The sequence below is a fragment of the Bos indicus genome, chromosome 14, assembly GCF_029378745.1.
Source record: "Bos indicus isolate NIAB-ARS_2022 breed Sahiwal x Tharparkar chromosome 14, NIAB-ARS_B.indTharparkar_mat_pri_1.0, whole genome shotgun sequence".
Classification (NCBI taxonomy): Eukaryota; Metazoa; Chordata; class Mammalia; order Artiodactyla; family Bovidae; genus Bos; species Bos indicus.
In genome coordinates, this window is record NC_091773.1 from 15,460,916 (window position 1) to 15,475,626 (window position 14,711).

At 42.9% G+C, this 14,711-nt stretch overlaps 1 protein-coding gene across 3 annotated transcripts in view; it reads left to right on the forward strand.

Annotated features, from left to right (window-relative positions):
• WASHC5 (WASH complex subunit 5) overlaps positions 1-11,086 on the forward strand; it is a 53,013-nt gene extending 41,927 nt beyond the window's left edge. The window contains exons 24-30 of one of the 3 annotated variants that reach the window (XM_070802459.1): positions 797-900; positions 2,091-2,220; positions 3,654-3,750; positions 7,702-7,855; positions 8,438-8,544; positions 8,688-8,775; positions 10,672-11,086. In XM_070802459.1, coding sequence (XP_070658560.1) covers positions 797-900; positions 2,091-2,220; positions 3,654-3,750; positions 7,702-7,855; positions 8,438-8,544; positions 8,688-8,775; positions 10,672-10,738 — 747 coding nt within the window. In that variant the 3' untranslated portion in view covers positions 10,739-11,086. The remainder of the gene's footprint in view (positions 1-796; positions 901-2,090; positions 2,221-3,653; positions 3,751-7,701; positions 7,856-8,437; positions 8,545-8,687; positions 8,776-10,671) is intronic. The other 2 variants (XM_019973713.2, XM_070802460.1) reach the window with 2 other exon arrangements.
• Positions 11,087-14,711: the final 3,625 nt, after the last annotated feature.

A 14,711-nucleotide genomic window follows, 5' to 3' on the forward strand; every position in this document is an offset into this window, starting at 1 on the left:
GAATAGAAGCCTTCGGCTCTGCTAGATGGCCTCTTGTTATATAGGTCTGACTTGCCCTAAGCCAAGATAACAAGGGAAGGAAGTTATAATAAATCTGTTCTTTTAATTGCTTGAGAATTACATTTTGTTACAGTTGGCTTCCATTGTTATCCTATATGTTATATTTCATACATTCAAAAGAACTATTCTGAGACAGCATCCATAGACTTCTCCAACTTTCTAAAGATGTCCAAAGTGCCAACAAAACGTGAAGAACCCCTGGTTTCAGGGTTATCATTGTTAGAAGGGCCTTCTTGGAAGATTGTATGTAGGTTATTTTATCACCTTGATTATTTCATGATCTGTAATCGTGAGGGATGTAGACAGACTGATACTGACCAAATGTTAGAGTGAAATGGCACCCTTAGGACTTGAGAAAGTTCAATTTAGGACAGATAAAGAAAGTAGCGCTTCTCATTAGTGGTTACTGAACATGAGAACTTATTCTAAAAGATCAAAAATAGAGCTTCAGAACACATACCTTTAATCCACGGTCAACAAGAACATTAATGGTTCACTTTTAGACTATTAGGTTCAGTATTAGACTTCAGGGTTCTGTTGAGGTTGGCACACAGAATCTCTGCAGGCATTTCTTGAAGGGTCCCTTGTGCTCCATCAGGGGTGATGCTGGTCTTAGGCATGACACCAGTCCAGGAAATCCTTGAATTTTTCTGTAGAATGTTGTGAACCTTTCAATAAAAACTTGTCATTTTTTGTTCATCAGCTTGTCCCTGTTCTTTCTCTTGCTTGTTCACAGGTTGGGCAGATGCAGATTCTGAGACAACAGATCGCCAATGAATTAAATTATTCTTGTCGGTTTGACTCCAAACACCTGGCAGCTGCTCTGGAGAACCTCAATAAGTAAGTGCTGGCATTTGAAGCAGCCACCTCTGGGCCTAGACTGTTCATCAGCAGTCAGCATCCAGTGTCTTCAGCGCATACTCTTTTTTTTATTGGAGGATAGTTGCTTTACAATGTTGTGCTAGTTTCTCCTGTACGGCACAGTGAATAAGCTGCACGTCATACCTGAATCCCCTCTTTTTTTGGATTTCTTTTCCATTTAGGTCGCCACAGAGCATTGAGTAGAGTTCCCTGTGCTCTATAGTAGGTTTTCATTAGTTATCTGTTTTATACATTCAGTATCTGGGTGGCTGAGTGGTAAAGAATCCACCTGCAAGACAGGAGACATGGGCCCAATTCCTGGGTCAGGAAGATCCTCTGGAGGAGGGCATGGCAACCCACTCCAGTATTCTTGCCTGGAGAATCCCATGGACAGAGGAGCCTGGTGGGCTACAGTCCATGGGGTCACAAAGAGTCAGGAATGAAGCAACTGAGCATGCATGCAGGCACCTACTCATTTAAGTTCTTTTTGAGTGAGAACACTCTCTGAATTTATAGGCTTCCTTCCCATAGGTAATCACAACTATCTTCAGAAGCCTCTCGCTTCAGTATTGTCTGTTTTTTTTGATGGAATCATTTCAGCCAACACGTATTGATCACTTAATACACATCAGACAGTTCGCTAGATTCTTGCCCAGACTGAGAAAGCAATTGTCACCAAAATCCGCACTTGACTTTCCATGGAACTGAATCACTGATTCTCCTGAGCGGAATTAGAAGCACCTTGATGACCAGGCATGGCTGTGGACACATATCCTAGCATCCAGTCACACTCTCCACCTGACCAGCAGCTTGCTCTCAAAATTTTGAGCCTCGTGCTTAAAGATAAACAATCCACACTTCTTGGTCACAAAGTCAGTGTGCTTTTGACAAAGTAGGTATTGAAACTAGTTCAGTCAACTCATAAAAATTTAAGTGGTGAAAGCATTTGATTTGGGTGAACTCTAAAAGAAAACATAATTCAAGTTCAGATTTCCCACTTATCACCAATCACAGGTGTGGAAATTGGGAATTCAAAGGGAGCAAGCCCTTGTTACACAGATGAGGACACTGAATCCCTGGAAGATTGTATCATAGCTTGTGTTAACTGTTGTCTGTATTCATTTTATCTCTAACATTTATCACTATTGTTGTTGTTTTTCTTCATTCAGGGCACTCCTAGCAGATATCGAAGCCCACTATCAGGACCCTTCACTTCCTTACCCCAAAGAAGATAACACACTCTTATATGAAATCACTGCCTATCTGGAGGCAGCTGGCATCCACAACCCACTGAACAAGGTTCATGATTACTAACATGTAATATAATGGTGTGGTGGGAGACAGGGTGGGACCAAAGGCCATCTGGCCCAGGCAGCAGATCCCCACATTCCATCTGATATTGGAAGACCTGGTTCCAATCCCAGAAACTCTGTTCTCGTGATCCTCTGCCCTTTCTGGGTTCCCATTCCCTACGTGTAATATGAGGATGATCACGCCTCCCCTGCCTGACTCAGGGCTGTGGGAGTCAACAGTGATAACAGTGTTTGTCAGAACTGAGTGACAAGTGCTGTATTGGTAAGAGATGAGTTTTAGGTTTCTCTGGGGTTTGATATTTGAACTGCACCTAAATGGTGGCATCGATCCTTCTTGCCCAAAGACTCTTCCCTCCTTGGCTGACAGTAATGACAGTCAGAATCTGGGGAGACAGGCTGTCTTCTGCTGTTCTGATCTCCATAAACCTCTGAGAACTGGAAGCGTTTTTCACAAGTTAGTGCCAGATCGCATGTAGTGCCAGAACCTGTCCCAGACTGACTTGAGGCTGTTGATACTCCTGTGAATTGTCATGTTTTTGCAGAAATACAGATAACTTTGCTTATAGTCTACACTGTATTGCCTACCTAAAATCTTTATTGTAATATGAAATTCTGAAATCTGTATGATCCCCTGGGTTTGAGGTAAGATTATGAACATAAAAAGCACCTAACATTTTACTAGGAATTATGTGCCAAGCACTGTGGTAACCCTGAATAGGTGCTCTCACTTAATCTCACAGCAGCCTCATGAAACGTGCCCTTACCGGGGGAGGAACCTGAGGCTCAGAGGTTGATAACTTCCCAGGGCCCCACAGTAGCCAGCGATGGAGCCAGGCTGTCTGACCAGAGTTGGTGCTGCTGGCCAGGATGCCACCTGCCTCCCAGGGAATCAGGATGACTAGAGCGGGGAGATGGCTGGGTGTGGCCTGACTGTGCTTTCTGCCTCGTGAACTGGGCAGGAGACCGTTCTGTGGCATTGCCCAGGGAAAAGGAAGTGGCAGTGGGAGCCGCGCTTGCTTTCCTTACGCACGGCCATGCAGTGCCATGTGGCTCTTCCTTCTTTCTGCCTCTTTTCTCTCTCCCTCTCTTTGTCCTCCTTCCGGCTTGGCCTTGACTTTCTTGCTCATCTCCCTCCCCCCAACCCCCTCATTTTGTTACTGACATTAAGAGTATTGGAGGGAGAAAAATAGGATTGGGGGTAGCTGGGAGTGACTGCTAATCTCTACGCAAAATTGTTCCTTTCCCAAGAGGGCTAATTGTCAAGTAGGTGTCTGTGTTTGGAGGGAGAGGGGGTCAGTGGTATTAAATAAAACTCTGAAGGCAGCGAATTAATGGAACCACCCTAGTTTTCAGTAGTCAGAAGAGCAAACTGAAATTAAATGGCAGCTTTCCATTTGAAACTGTGTTTTCTCTTTCCAGATATACATCACGACAAAGCGCTTACCCTACTTCCCGGTGGTCAACTTTCTGTTTTTGATCGCCCAGCTGCCAAAGCTTCAGTACAACAAAAATCTAGGTGCTGTATGACATTTATTCTTTACAGTAAGGAACAATGGTGGTAGATTAACATCTAACCAAACATCCCTTGGTAGAGAATGCTGTGTCACATATGAGGTCTTTCTTAGTAATTGCATGTTTATAAAATTCCACGTCCTTGGGCCTCTGAAATATCATGAAGACGGTGGATTTAATATCAACCAAGTATAACCCATCTTTAACTTACAGTGGTTGATTATCCAACTTGTAAAATGTGTGGGACCTTTGCTTCTCTCTTTTCTTTAAAGGAGCTGATTTTGGTGGGAAAGAAGTTTCTTTTGGTTAATGTCCTATTCTTTCAGTAGCTGTCATGTGCTTACTGTGGAGCTTTGGTATGAAGAGTAACAATACAGTTACAGAGAGGAGACTAATCCTCTGTTACTTTACCTTGGGATATCTGTTACTTTAGTTTTGAAAATACTTGATACAAACAATAGTTACCAAAGGCTATCAGTATATTTGTCCTATCCAGCATTATAGCCCAACTTTTTGTGTGTCGTTGACTTTATCTTAAACATTTTTGTAAGATTCCCAGGTATTTCCTCTGTCTCCAAACTTGGTAGAGTTTTTTAAAGTCTGCTATAGAGTTTAATTTACTTTAAAAGTATTTTCTATAAATGTAACCGTATACTTTTTTTAACCAGCAATTCTAAAATGTTTTTCTTCTTTGAAGTATTTCCCTTCCTATTTCAAAAGTTTTTTAGGATAAAGATGTGGATTCTCTTTAAGGTTTTTAATTTCCTCATTCAAAAAAATTCCTTTATTCCAGACACAGCCCCCATAACAATATTTGTCACAGCCGCAGAATGCAGGGCCTGGTTCTCAGTCACTTAATGTTAGTCACTCAGCCGTGTCCGACTCTTTGCAACCCCGTGGACTATAGTCTCTGTCCGTGGATTTCCAAGGAAGAATACTGGAGGGCGTTGCCATTCCCTTCTCCAGCGTATCTTCCCAGCCCAGGGATCGAACCCAGGTCTCCTGCATTGCAGGCGGATTCTTACCAGCTGAGCCACAGGGAAGCTCAGTCCCTTAGTCATGTGTAACTCTTTGTGGCCCCATGGACAGTGACCCACCAGTCTCCTCTGTCCAGGAGATCCTGCCAGCAAGAATGCTAGAATGGGGTGCCATGTCCTTCTCCAGTGCAGGGCATGGCGGCACCCAGTAAGCCTTGCTGTAGGGTGGAGGGAACAAAGGTGTGTCTGGATTCTGACTTCACAACTTGGCACTTGTGTGACATTGGCCAAGATACTTAAACTTGTGGGCCAGTTAGAACTTAAAAATGCCTGTGACGGTACCTCTCACAAAGCAAGTGCTTACCTGATGCTAAATCCTTTTCTGGATGTTGGTCAGAATCAATATAAAGAACTATCCCAAGATGGAGTTAAAAGTTCATCTCAAGATTGAGATCCATGACCTCTCTCCCTTATGACTAAATAAGAATGTATGCTTCTTTATAATAAGGTGTTCTCAGCACATGAAGATACCTTGTTTTCATTAAGACTCTTTGCTCACTGGTCTCATCCTTTGTTACCATTTCATTGCATGTGGTTAAGGTCAGGCTCCTTGATTGCACAGCTGCTTATGAGAAGCATGTCACTATGCCACAGAATTCCCAGATCTTAGAATAAACTGTGAAGTGTCTTAGAAAGTTCCTATACCTGACTACAGTCCTTTTCATTAATCAGGTCAGTGTGTTAAGTTGGGGATTAAATTAAAGAAAAAGCAGACTGAGGAAGGAGCATCAGCATGTAGTGTACCCTGAAAGCTTTTATATAAACCTTATGAGCATTGTTCTCAAGACTGATCTAAGAAACACACAACTGCTTTTGTCAGTCTTTTAAAAAGGAATCTCTGTGGTGCTCCATTCGGAGAAATCTTTGTTGTAAACATCCCCTTTGCTATCTATCTGGGAAGGATTCTCTCTCCATATTCTAAGTACAGCTAGTGTCTTACAGTGGGCGTTGAGTGATTTGGAATTACTAGGTTATGTAATGGAGAAGGCAATGGCACCCCACTTCAGTACTCTTGCCTGGCAAATCCCATGGACGGAGGAGCCTGGTGGGCTGCAGTCCATGGGGTCGAGAAGAGTCGGACACGACTGAGAGACTTCACTTTCACTTTTCACTTTCATGCCTTGGAGAAGGAAATGGCAACCCACTCCAGTGCTCTTGCCTGGAGAATCCCAGGGATGGGGGAGCCTGGTGGGCTGCTGTCTATGGGGCCACACACAGTCGGACATGACTGAAGTGACTTAGCAGTAGCAGCAGCAGGTTATGTAAATCAAGATAGCTTGTTTTGGCATCTTAAATAAGTTTTCTCAGTCTTCACAAGAACCCACATGTGGGAACTGATTAACTTTCTAATCAACTGCCAATCCTTTTCCCAAAGTGGTTGTACCATTTTTACAACTTACCATAATTTGGCCATCTCAATCTTTTTAAACATTATAATGGGTATGTAGGGTATCTCATTATAGTTTTAACTTGCCTTTCCCTGATGAGTTATGATATTGAGCACTTTTTCAAATGCTTTTTGGCCGTTCTTTATATATTTTTTGTTTGTTTATCCTTCTTTGTTAAGTGTCTGTTCAAGTCTTTTGCCTGTTTTTAAATTGAATTGATAGCTTTTTTATCACTGAGTTGTAGGAGTTATTTATTTTATGGATACAAGTCCTTTTTTTGATATACATGCTGTAAATTTTTTTTCTTGCAAAATGGTTTACTTATTCATTTTCTTACTTGTGACCATAATGAGCAGAAGTTTTATTGCTGATGATGTCCAATTTATCCATTTTTTTATCCATTTTCCTTTATCATTAGTCCTTTCTATCCTCTAATAAACCTTTGCCTATCCCAAGGGCACAGATTGTCCTTTTTTTTTTTTTCTAGAAACTATACTTGTAGCTTTACATTGAGGTCTGTGGTCTATTTCAAATTACTTTTTATGTGAAATAGGGCTCAAGGTTCATTTTTCTTCCCCATAAAGATATCTATTTTTAGCATCAGTTATTGAGAAGATTTCTCTTTCTCCATTAAATAGTGTGAATATCCATGGAAATCCAATTGCTCCTTTAAGGGTATGACTATTTCTGTATTTTCTTATCCGTTCCATTGATCTGTTTACCTGTCCTTATGCCAGTACTGTCTTGATTACTGTAACTTTATGCTAAGTCTTGAAATCTGGCAATGAAAGTTTCCAACTTTGTGGGGCTTTTTTTTCCCAACACTGTGCTCTGTCTTCTGTTCCCCAAGCAGCCATTCAGGCAGGTCAAGGTCTCCATATTGGGGCAGAAGTCCTTAGTGACAAGGCCAGCTTTGGCACTCACTCACTTGGCGTAGTTCCTTCCTCTCCTGTCCTGACTTCTGCACATTCTTTTCTTGTGTAACTTTTTATCCATCTCTTTTTTTCTTTTTAATTGGAGGATAACTGCTTTACAATATGGTGTTGACTTCCGCCATACAACAACATGAATCAGCCCTAAGTATACATATGACCCTCCCTCTTGATTGAACCTCCTCCCCACCCCACCAGGTTATCACAAAGTACCACGTTGAGCTCCCTGTATTATACAGCAGCTTCCCATCAGCTATCTATTTTACATATGGTAATGTATATGTTTAAACGCTACTCTCTATAATACTTTCTACCATTGCATCCATTAATTACAAAATCCTAAAGAAACAATGATGGTAATTATAAAAATTAGTACCCATTTTAGGGTGTTGAATCCTTCAGACCACTAGAAGCCTCCACCAATCCTGGATCCAATTCGAAACGTAGTCCTGGATTGTCATTCCCTCCAGATAATCCTCTGCCAGAGATCACGTGGGCCCCAGCATCTTGACATTCATGAACATTCATCCTGAATGAATGCTGCGAAAGGCCAGCACGTCCCTCGGTGGTGTAATCTGTGGTCTGTCGGTCCTCGCAGGAATGGTCTGCCGAAAGCCCGCTGACCCCGTGGACTGGCCGCCCCTGGTGCTGGGGCTCCTCACCCTGCTGAAGCAGTTTCATTCCCGGTACACGGAACAGTTCCTGGCGCTGATCGGCCAGTTTATCCGCTCCACAGTGGAGCAGTGCGTAAGGTACAGAAGGCCAACCAGGAAAAAGTGGAATCAGTGTTCCAGAATGGACTGGAAACCACACACGCCAGACTCCTCCCCTTATTATCCCCCTAGTAGAGCAGAGAATCGGCTGCTCACCCTGCTCTGTACAGCAGGTTCGGGCACATCTCCTGTTTGGGCAATTAAAGGCGTGCCCATCCTTAGTCACACCACTGAGGAGTCGCTGGGAGTCCCCTGGGAGCACCCACTGTGAATGAGTCATGAGCACCATGAGCGAGCCCCACGGGGAAAAAAGTAGAGGCCTGCCCCCCTGCCATCGTGGGTGCTGTGCCCAGACCACAGTGAGCCCATGTCCTCCCCCGGGCCACTTACCCAGGGACGGCTCCACCCTGTGGGAGTCAGGGAGCTACCCACTGTTAGCACAGCCCGAGGTCCTGGTGTGAAATCAAACAAATGAGACACAGAAGCTCCTACCTGATACAAAGTTTGTAAACCTTTACTTTTTCCTCTCTTCCACCCCAAATGTGGCTTTTCTGGGATAGAACAAGTTATGTATTTGCATGGGATGCTGGGTCCTGAGTCTCCTTCTCTGTTACCCTAAAGGGTCAGCAGGGGCCACGTCGTAAAGACCCATGTAGACCATTCAGAGAAGTTTCGATTCCCTCCTCCAGGCTGTGTGCTGAAGATCGGCCAGCAAGATATGGCTCAATGTAATAATCAAGAGGAGATTCTGTAGATGTGTCTCTTCTTTGGCTTCATTTAGTCATCTGTCATTTTTTTCAGTTTTTCACTATTTTGACTAAGGGTCTACGTACGAAAGCAATTCATTGATCCAGACTGTTCTGTGTTGCAGCCAGAAGATACCAGAAATGCCTGCCGATGTTGTGGGCGCCCTTCTGTTTCTGGAGGATTATGTTCGGTACACAAAGCTACCCCGGAGGGTAAGCAATAGATAAAAAACACTTATCGATGCCCCTTTGGGACCTCCCTGGAGAACCAGTGGTTAAGACTCCGCACTTCTATCACAGGAGGAGCCATGGGTTCCATCCTTGGTTGGGAGACTAAGATTCCCCGTGCCACACAGTGCAGCCAAAAAAAAAAAAAAAAATTAATGCCCTTTTTGTAGGAAGATGGTTTGAAGAAAGGCCCTGGACTCATAAGGAATGAAGTCCAGAAGCTCATTCCCTGTGGACACCTCTGAGCCCCTCACCCTGCTGTGCCCCAGGGCTCGGCTCGGAGATGTTCCTCCCTCTTCTGAATGTTCAGTGCTTTGCGAGAAGGCATGATTGAGCACAACTTCCCTCCTCATCTTCTCACCCTCTGCCATGCCCTCCTCCAGTCTGCAGGTCACCCTGATCAGGAGTTAAGATGGGCACTCCAGGAGAGAATTCCTTAAGAGGCCAGGGTAGCAAATGATTGTGTGGTTTGTTTCTTCATCTCCACAATAACCCAGTTCCTGCAGCCCATTTGGCTAAGTTCCCTCCATGGTTGAAGTGTTGTACAACCATGTTTCCAAAAATGACAAACGCTCACCAAGATACCTGTGTAAGGGTGTTCAGAACATAAAATTTAGCAGAGGTAAAGGACACAAGATTATGTGATCCTAGTTTTAAGTGTAAGCGTTTTAAGTGTATGTGTGTGTATAAATTGTAAGAATTTGATACAAAACAATGATCACTTTTAGTTTTCTTTAGGGAATTAAGATCGGATATTGTTCCTTTTTATACTCCTCTCCATTTTCTAATTTTCCTCGAATTAGCAAGTGATACAAAGGTCTGTCTAGTCAAAGCTATGGTTTTTCCAGTAGTCATGTATGGATGTGAGAGTTGGGCTATAAAGAAAGCTCAGCACTGAAGAATTGATGCTTTTGAACTGTGGTGTTGGAGGAGACTCTTGAGAGTCCCCTGGACTGCAAGGAGATCCAACCGGTCCATCCTAAAGGAAATACTCATGAATATTTATTGGAAGGACTGAAGCTGAAGTTTCAGCTGAAGCTGAAACTCCAATACTTTGGCCACATGATGCAAAGAACTGACTTGTTTGAAAAGACCCTGATGCTGGGAAAGATTGAAGGCGGGAGGAGAAGGAGATGACAGAGGATGAGATGGCTGGATGGCATCACCGACTCAATGGACATGAGTTTGAGTAAACTCCGGCAGTTGGTGATGGACAGGGAGGCCTGGCATGCTGCAGTCCATGGGTTCACAAAGAGTCGGACAGGACGGAGCGACTGAACTGAACTGAACTGAACTTTATAGTCAGAAAAAAATTAAACATTGCTTTTAAAGACTACCAATTTCCAGCACTAGATGTCCTGTTCTTCCTAGTTGGTCATTAGTTAATTATGAGATGACCTGAGACCAGTCTTAGTACTTCCCAGAGGCATGTGCATGTTTGCAGATCCAAGTGCCTTTAAGGGCCAGGGGACCTTCTCGTCTAGGGGTAGGGCAGTGGAGGGCTGGGGAAGGGACTGCACTGCATCCCTTCAGATGTCAGCAGTGCCAAGAAATTAAACATCAGTGGTAGAAATGCCAGAGAAAGAAGGTGGTGGTTTCAATTAGTGGTTCATTATTTCCCAGTGATTCACCTTGCTCCAAAGGATGTCTTCCTGTTTAATTTTCATATGGAAAATTTTAAATTTTTTTATACCATACCAATATAATAGCATGTAATAGGTATCATATGTTAATATATTCATGTTACTCTGCATTTCATTTTCATTTTAAAACTATGCCACTCCATGTTATTTTTGTCTAGGACAGATTACCAGAGACTACTGCTGAATTTGGTCTTCTTACACTATGACACCGTTAACTCTTTTGTTTTCATTTTTTTAGGTTGCTGAAGCACATGTGCCTAATTTCATTTTTGATGAGTTCAGAACAGTCCTGTAACTTTTTTTGACTTCTGCTTCTTCAATGAAAGGATTATCCTTAAATCTTCCCACCATCACTAAAATCAACTTGGAAATGAAAAGAAACCCACCTGCTCGGAGAACTGCATTTTTTCCCTTATGGGAAACATCAGACGTTCTGAGTAAGATGTATCCACTGAACGAGTTAATATAACTAATATTGTTTAAATCATGTTATTATGTACAATTTATATCATGTAGAAGCAGAACACATTTTTGTACTGCCTCTTATAAATGCTGACTATAATTGTTATGTATAAATCCACTTAGTTTTATGTTCTAAAGAACTATTTGTGCAACTCCAGATTTTCAGTAAAATAGTATTGCCAGTACCCGAAGTCATTTTTCTGCCTGTTATTCAAACACAACATATTCACCCAGCAAAAAACCTTGCCTGGAAGGTAAGAAAGGAGCCTGGTAGGTCCGCTCTTGTGTCCATGGTCACGTCTGGGACAAGCTGGCAGGCACATAGTAATAGCAAGACCGGAACCAGGTGTAGAGGTCACACCATCCACGGGCCATGGACCACGGAAGTTTATTCAGGTCTGAGGCTCAGTGTCCTCTTCCAACCCCAGATACCTCAGGGGTTCCCTGCTTCCCTTCTGTAGGACTCCCCAACTTCAGCTGCTCCTTCCTCAACAACCCCTGAGGAACCCCACCCCAAGTCCCCACAACACGCCCCCCCCCCCATTTTTATAACAGCCATTATTACCTTTTAACTCCTCCAAAATCCTAAATGACTTCTGCATGAAAATTACCCTGAGAGGGGAGCGGCCACCCTCTTGTGGCAGTTTGGCTAAGAGTAAGGAAGGCATTTTAACTCTGACCATGTAGTTAGCTCTGTCCTCTGGAGCGGAGAGGAACAAGCGAAACAAAAAAAATCTGAAATGTGGAGCTTATCGGTCATTTAGCAAGTGCAGAAAAAGCAGCATTAACTTGCAGTCAGGAGGCAGAGTTTGAGTCCCGACTCCACCACTAGTTAAACTGTCTCAAGACAGCCTACTGGCATCATCTGTAAAATCAGGGCTAATGATGTCCTCTGGTTCCCTTCAGTTTTTTGAATTTATGGTAAGTTATTTCTTCAGTCAGAAAGTCTCAAATCCTAAGATACTGAAGAGAAAAAAAGGACACACTGTATTTCACCATCATAGTAGAAAGGATTTTTGAAAAGCATCTAGTCGGCCGAGGCGGAGAAGGCAATGGCAACCCACTCCAGTGTTCTTGCCTGGAAAATCCCAGGGACGGGGGAGCCTGGTAGGCTGCAGTCCATGGGATCGCACAGAGTCGGACACGACTGAAGCAGCAGTTGGCCAAGGGAAGTGGGAGCTTCATCAGCCCAACCTGGTGAGAGCCCAGGGAGGAATCTTGAAGGTGAACTGTTGCCCGGCGTGTAAGGAGTCTAGGCGTCTCACCCACGAGGCTGGCACACGGGAACTCAGCCAGTCCACGGCCATCCTGTGTTCCCTTCTCAAAACCACCTTGTGTACGTGTGTCTTCATCGTGTCCACCTCTGCGACCCCATGGACTGTACAGCCCGCCAGGCTCCTCTGTCCATGAAGTTTTCTGAGCAAAAATCCTGGAGTGTGGGTTGCCACTTCCTACTCTGGGGATCTTCCCAACCCAGGGGTTGAACCACATCTCTCGTGTCTCCAGCTCTGGCCCTGAGCCACCTGGGACGCCCCTTGCTGGTTTTCATTTTAATCACAGTAACCACATGAAGTGAGATTTTTAGTTCTTCATGAAAAACTCCCCCCAAAGAAAGACAGTTGATAATAAAAAGGCCAGTTCTAAGAAAGTGTATTTTTAACCAGAAAATAGAAGTATAGGACTAGTAAGAGGGAAATTTTACAAAACTAATGAGCCCACATACACTGTGCTAAAACAAGGCAAAGTGAAAATTTTCCTCAACTGAGAAAATTGCAACTTATAAAAGGTGAAAAAGAAATGTTAATTATAAAAGTTTTAAAAGTCATTTTAGCCCTTATCATTAGAATCTGCAGTAGTTACTTAATATTTCCGGTACTCTTTTACTGCTCTTTTAAGGGAAACAATTTACCTTAATGGTATTTGGGTGTTTACTTAAGTCTCATGATACTCTTCTGAATGTGCATAACCTCTTCCAACATAGTGTAAACTCAGTAAAGCAAACTCTGGGAGACAGTGAACGACAGAGAAGCCTGGCGTGCAGCTGTCCGTGGGGTCACAAAGAGTCTGACACAACTGAGTCGCTGAACAACAGCATCAGTAAAGTCCGACCGAGTTTAAGGCATTATGCCAGATACTGCACGTGCTTATTTGTTCACTCACTGTTTCTTTTTTTAGATGAACATAAAGTATCTCTTCATTGTTAACTAGTTTTGACATCATCTGTTTCCCAATGGCTTTAGTTTGGGGCCATGTTTTGGAAAATTGATAGAAACACAAGGGATTCAAAAGTATTGTTACTTGTATGAGAACTTCTTTACAACTGTTTAAACTCTCTCCTTGGAAAATATTAGTTATGCGTAGAAAACGTACATCTATACCAAGTTCAGTTGCGAGGTGTTTGGGTTTTGAACCATGCAGTATATAATTTAGAATTAGTTACTTTTTGATTGTAATAAAATGAAAGCAAGTTAACCTTTGAATTTTATTGGCATCTTGAAATTGAACACAGACTGATGTTGTCTACCTGGACCTCAAGGAAAAGTCAGAAGGCAGATTCATGTTGATGTATGGCAAAACCAATACAATATTAAGTAATTAGCCTCCGATTAAATATATATTTTAAAAAAAGAAACTAAATCCCAAAATCATTAGAGCTTGGCATTTTGCATATGTATGTTTAAAGGATGTGTGCCCATGATGTACCAGAAAACATCATGCTGGTACTTGTTTTAGTTTCTTTACAATCCGGTTTACAGTCCAGTGTATATCCGGTATATAGTCTAATATACACCAGTCTATGTCCAGTGTACAGTATAGTGTACAGTACACATCTGGAACATAGCTGGATACATCTGGTGTACAGTCCACATGCACAGCTGAAGCACATCTGGAAACACCTGGGACACAGTGGGATGCATCTGGACATACCTAGTGTACAGTCCAAGGGTACCTCCCAGTATTCAGTACAGTCTACCATCCTGGGCACAGCCTGTGTGCCACCCATCCTGTGTACAGTTGAGGGTACTCTCGGGTGTGCATCCCATGTACAATCCATGTACAGTTCAGTGACCACTCTTGTACATCATGTACAATCCAGTACACACTCATGTATGTCCTGTGTACAGTCCAGTATACACTTGTTTACATCCAATGTACAGCCCAATGTACAGTCCAGTGTATGGTCTAGTATACACTTGTGTGTGTTCAGTGTACAGTCTAGTATACACTCCAGTGTACAGTCCAATAGTCATATACATCCAGTGTACAGTCTAGTGTATACTCCAGGGTACAGTCCAATATACACTCGTGTACATCCAGTGTACATCCAGTGTACATCCCAGTGTTGAGTCCAGTGTACCATCCAATATACAGTCTGGTATACACTCCCAGTCATGTATGTGACATGACATGTATCCCAGTCATGTATGTCCAGTGTACCATCCAATATACAGTCTGGTATACACTCCAGTGTACAGCCCTGTTCGCTGTTCCTTGAAATAAGCCTAGCCTGGCTTATTAATGTTACACAGTGGAATTTATATAAAGCCCTTGATTCCCTTTTTATATGAGTGTGACATTTTCTTTCCAGGAACTCAGAACCTTATCCAATTGGATAAGTGAGGGGAGATAGAGGGATACATGAGGAAAATAAGGTCCAGATATATTAAGGCAACTTCCCCAACATCAAGAGCTATTTAACAGAAAAGGCTTCCCTCTGCATTTTCCCATTCCACTTTGGTTTTCTTTTTCATGAAGTTATATAAAGAAGCCCACAGCAACAGACAAAAAGACTTCCCTGGTGAGTGGTTAAGACTC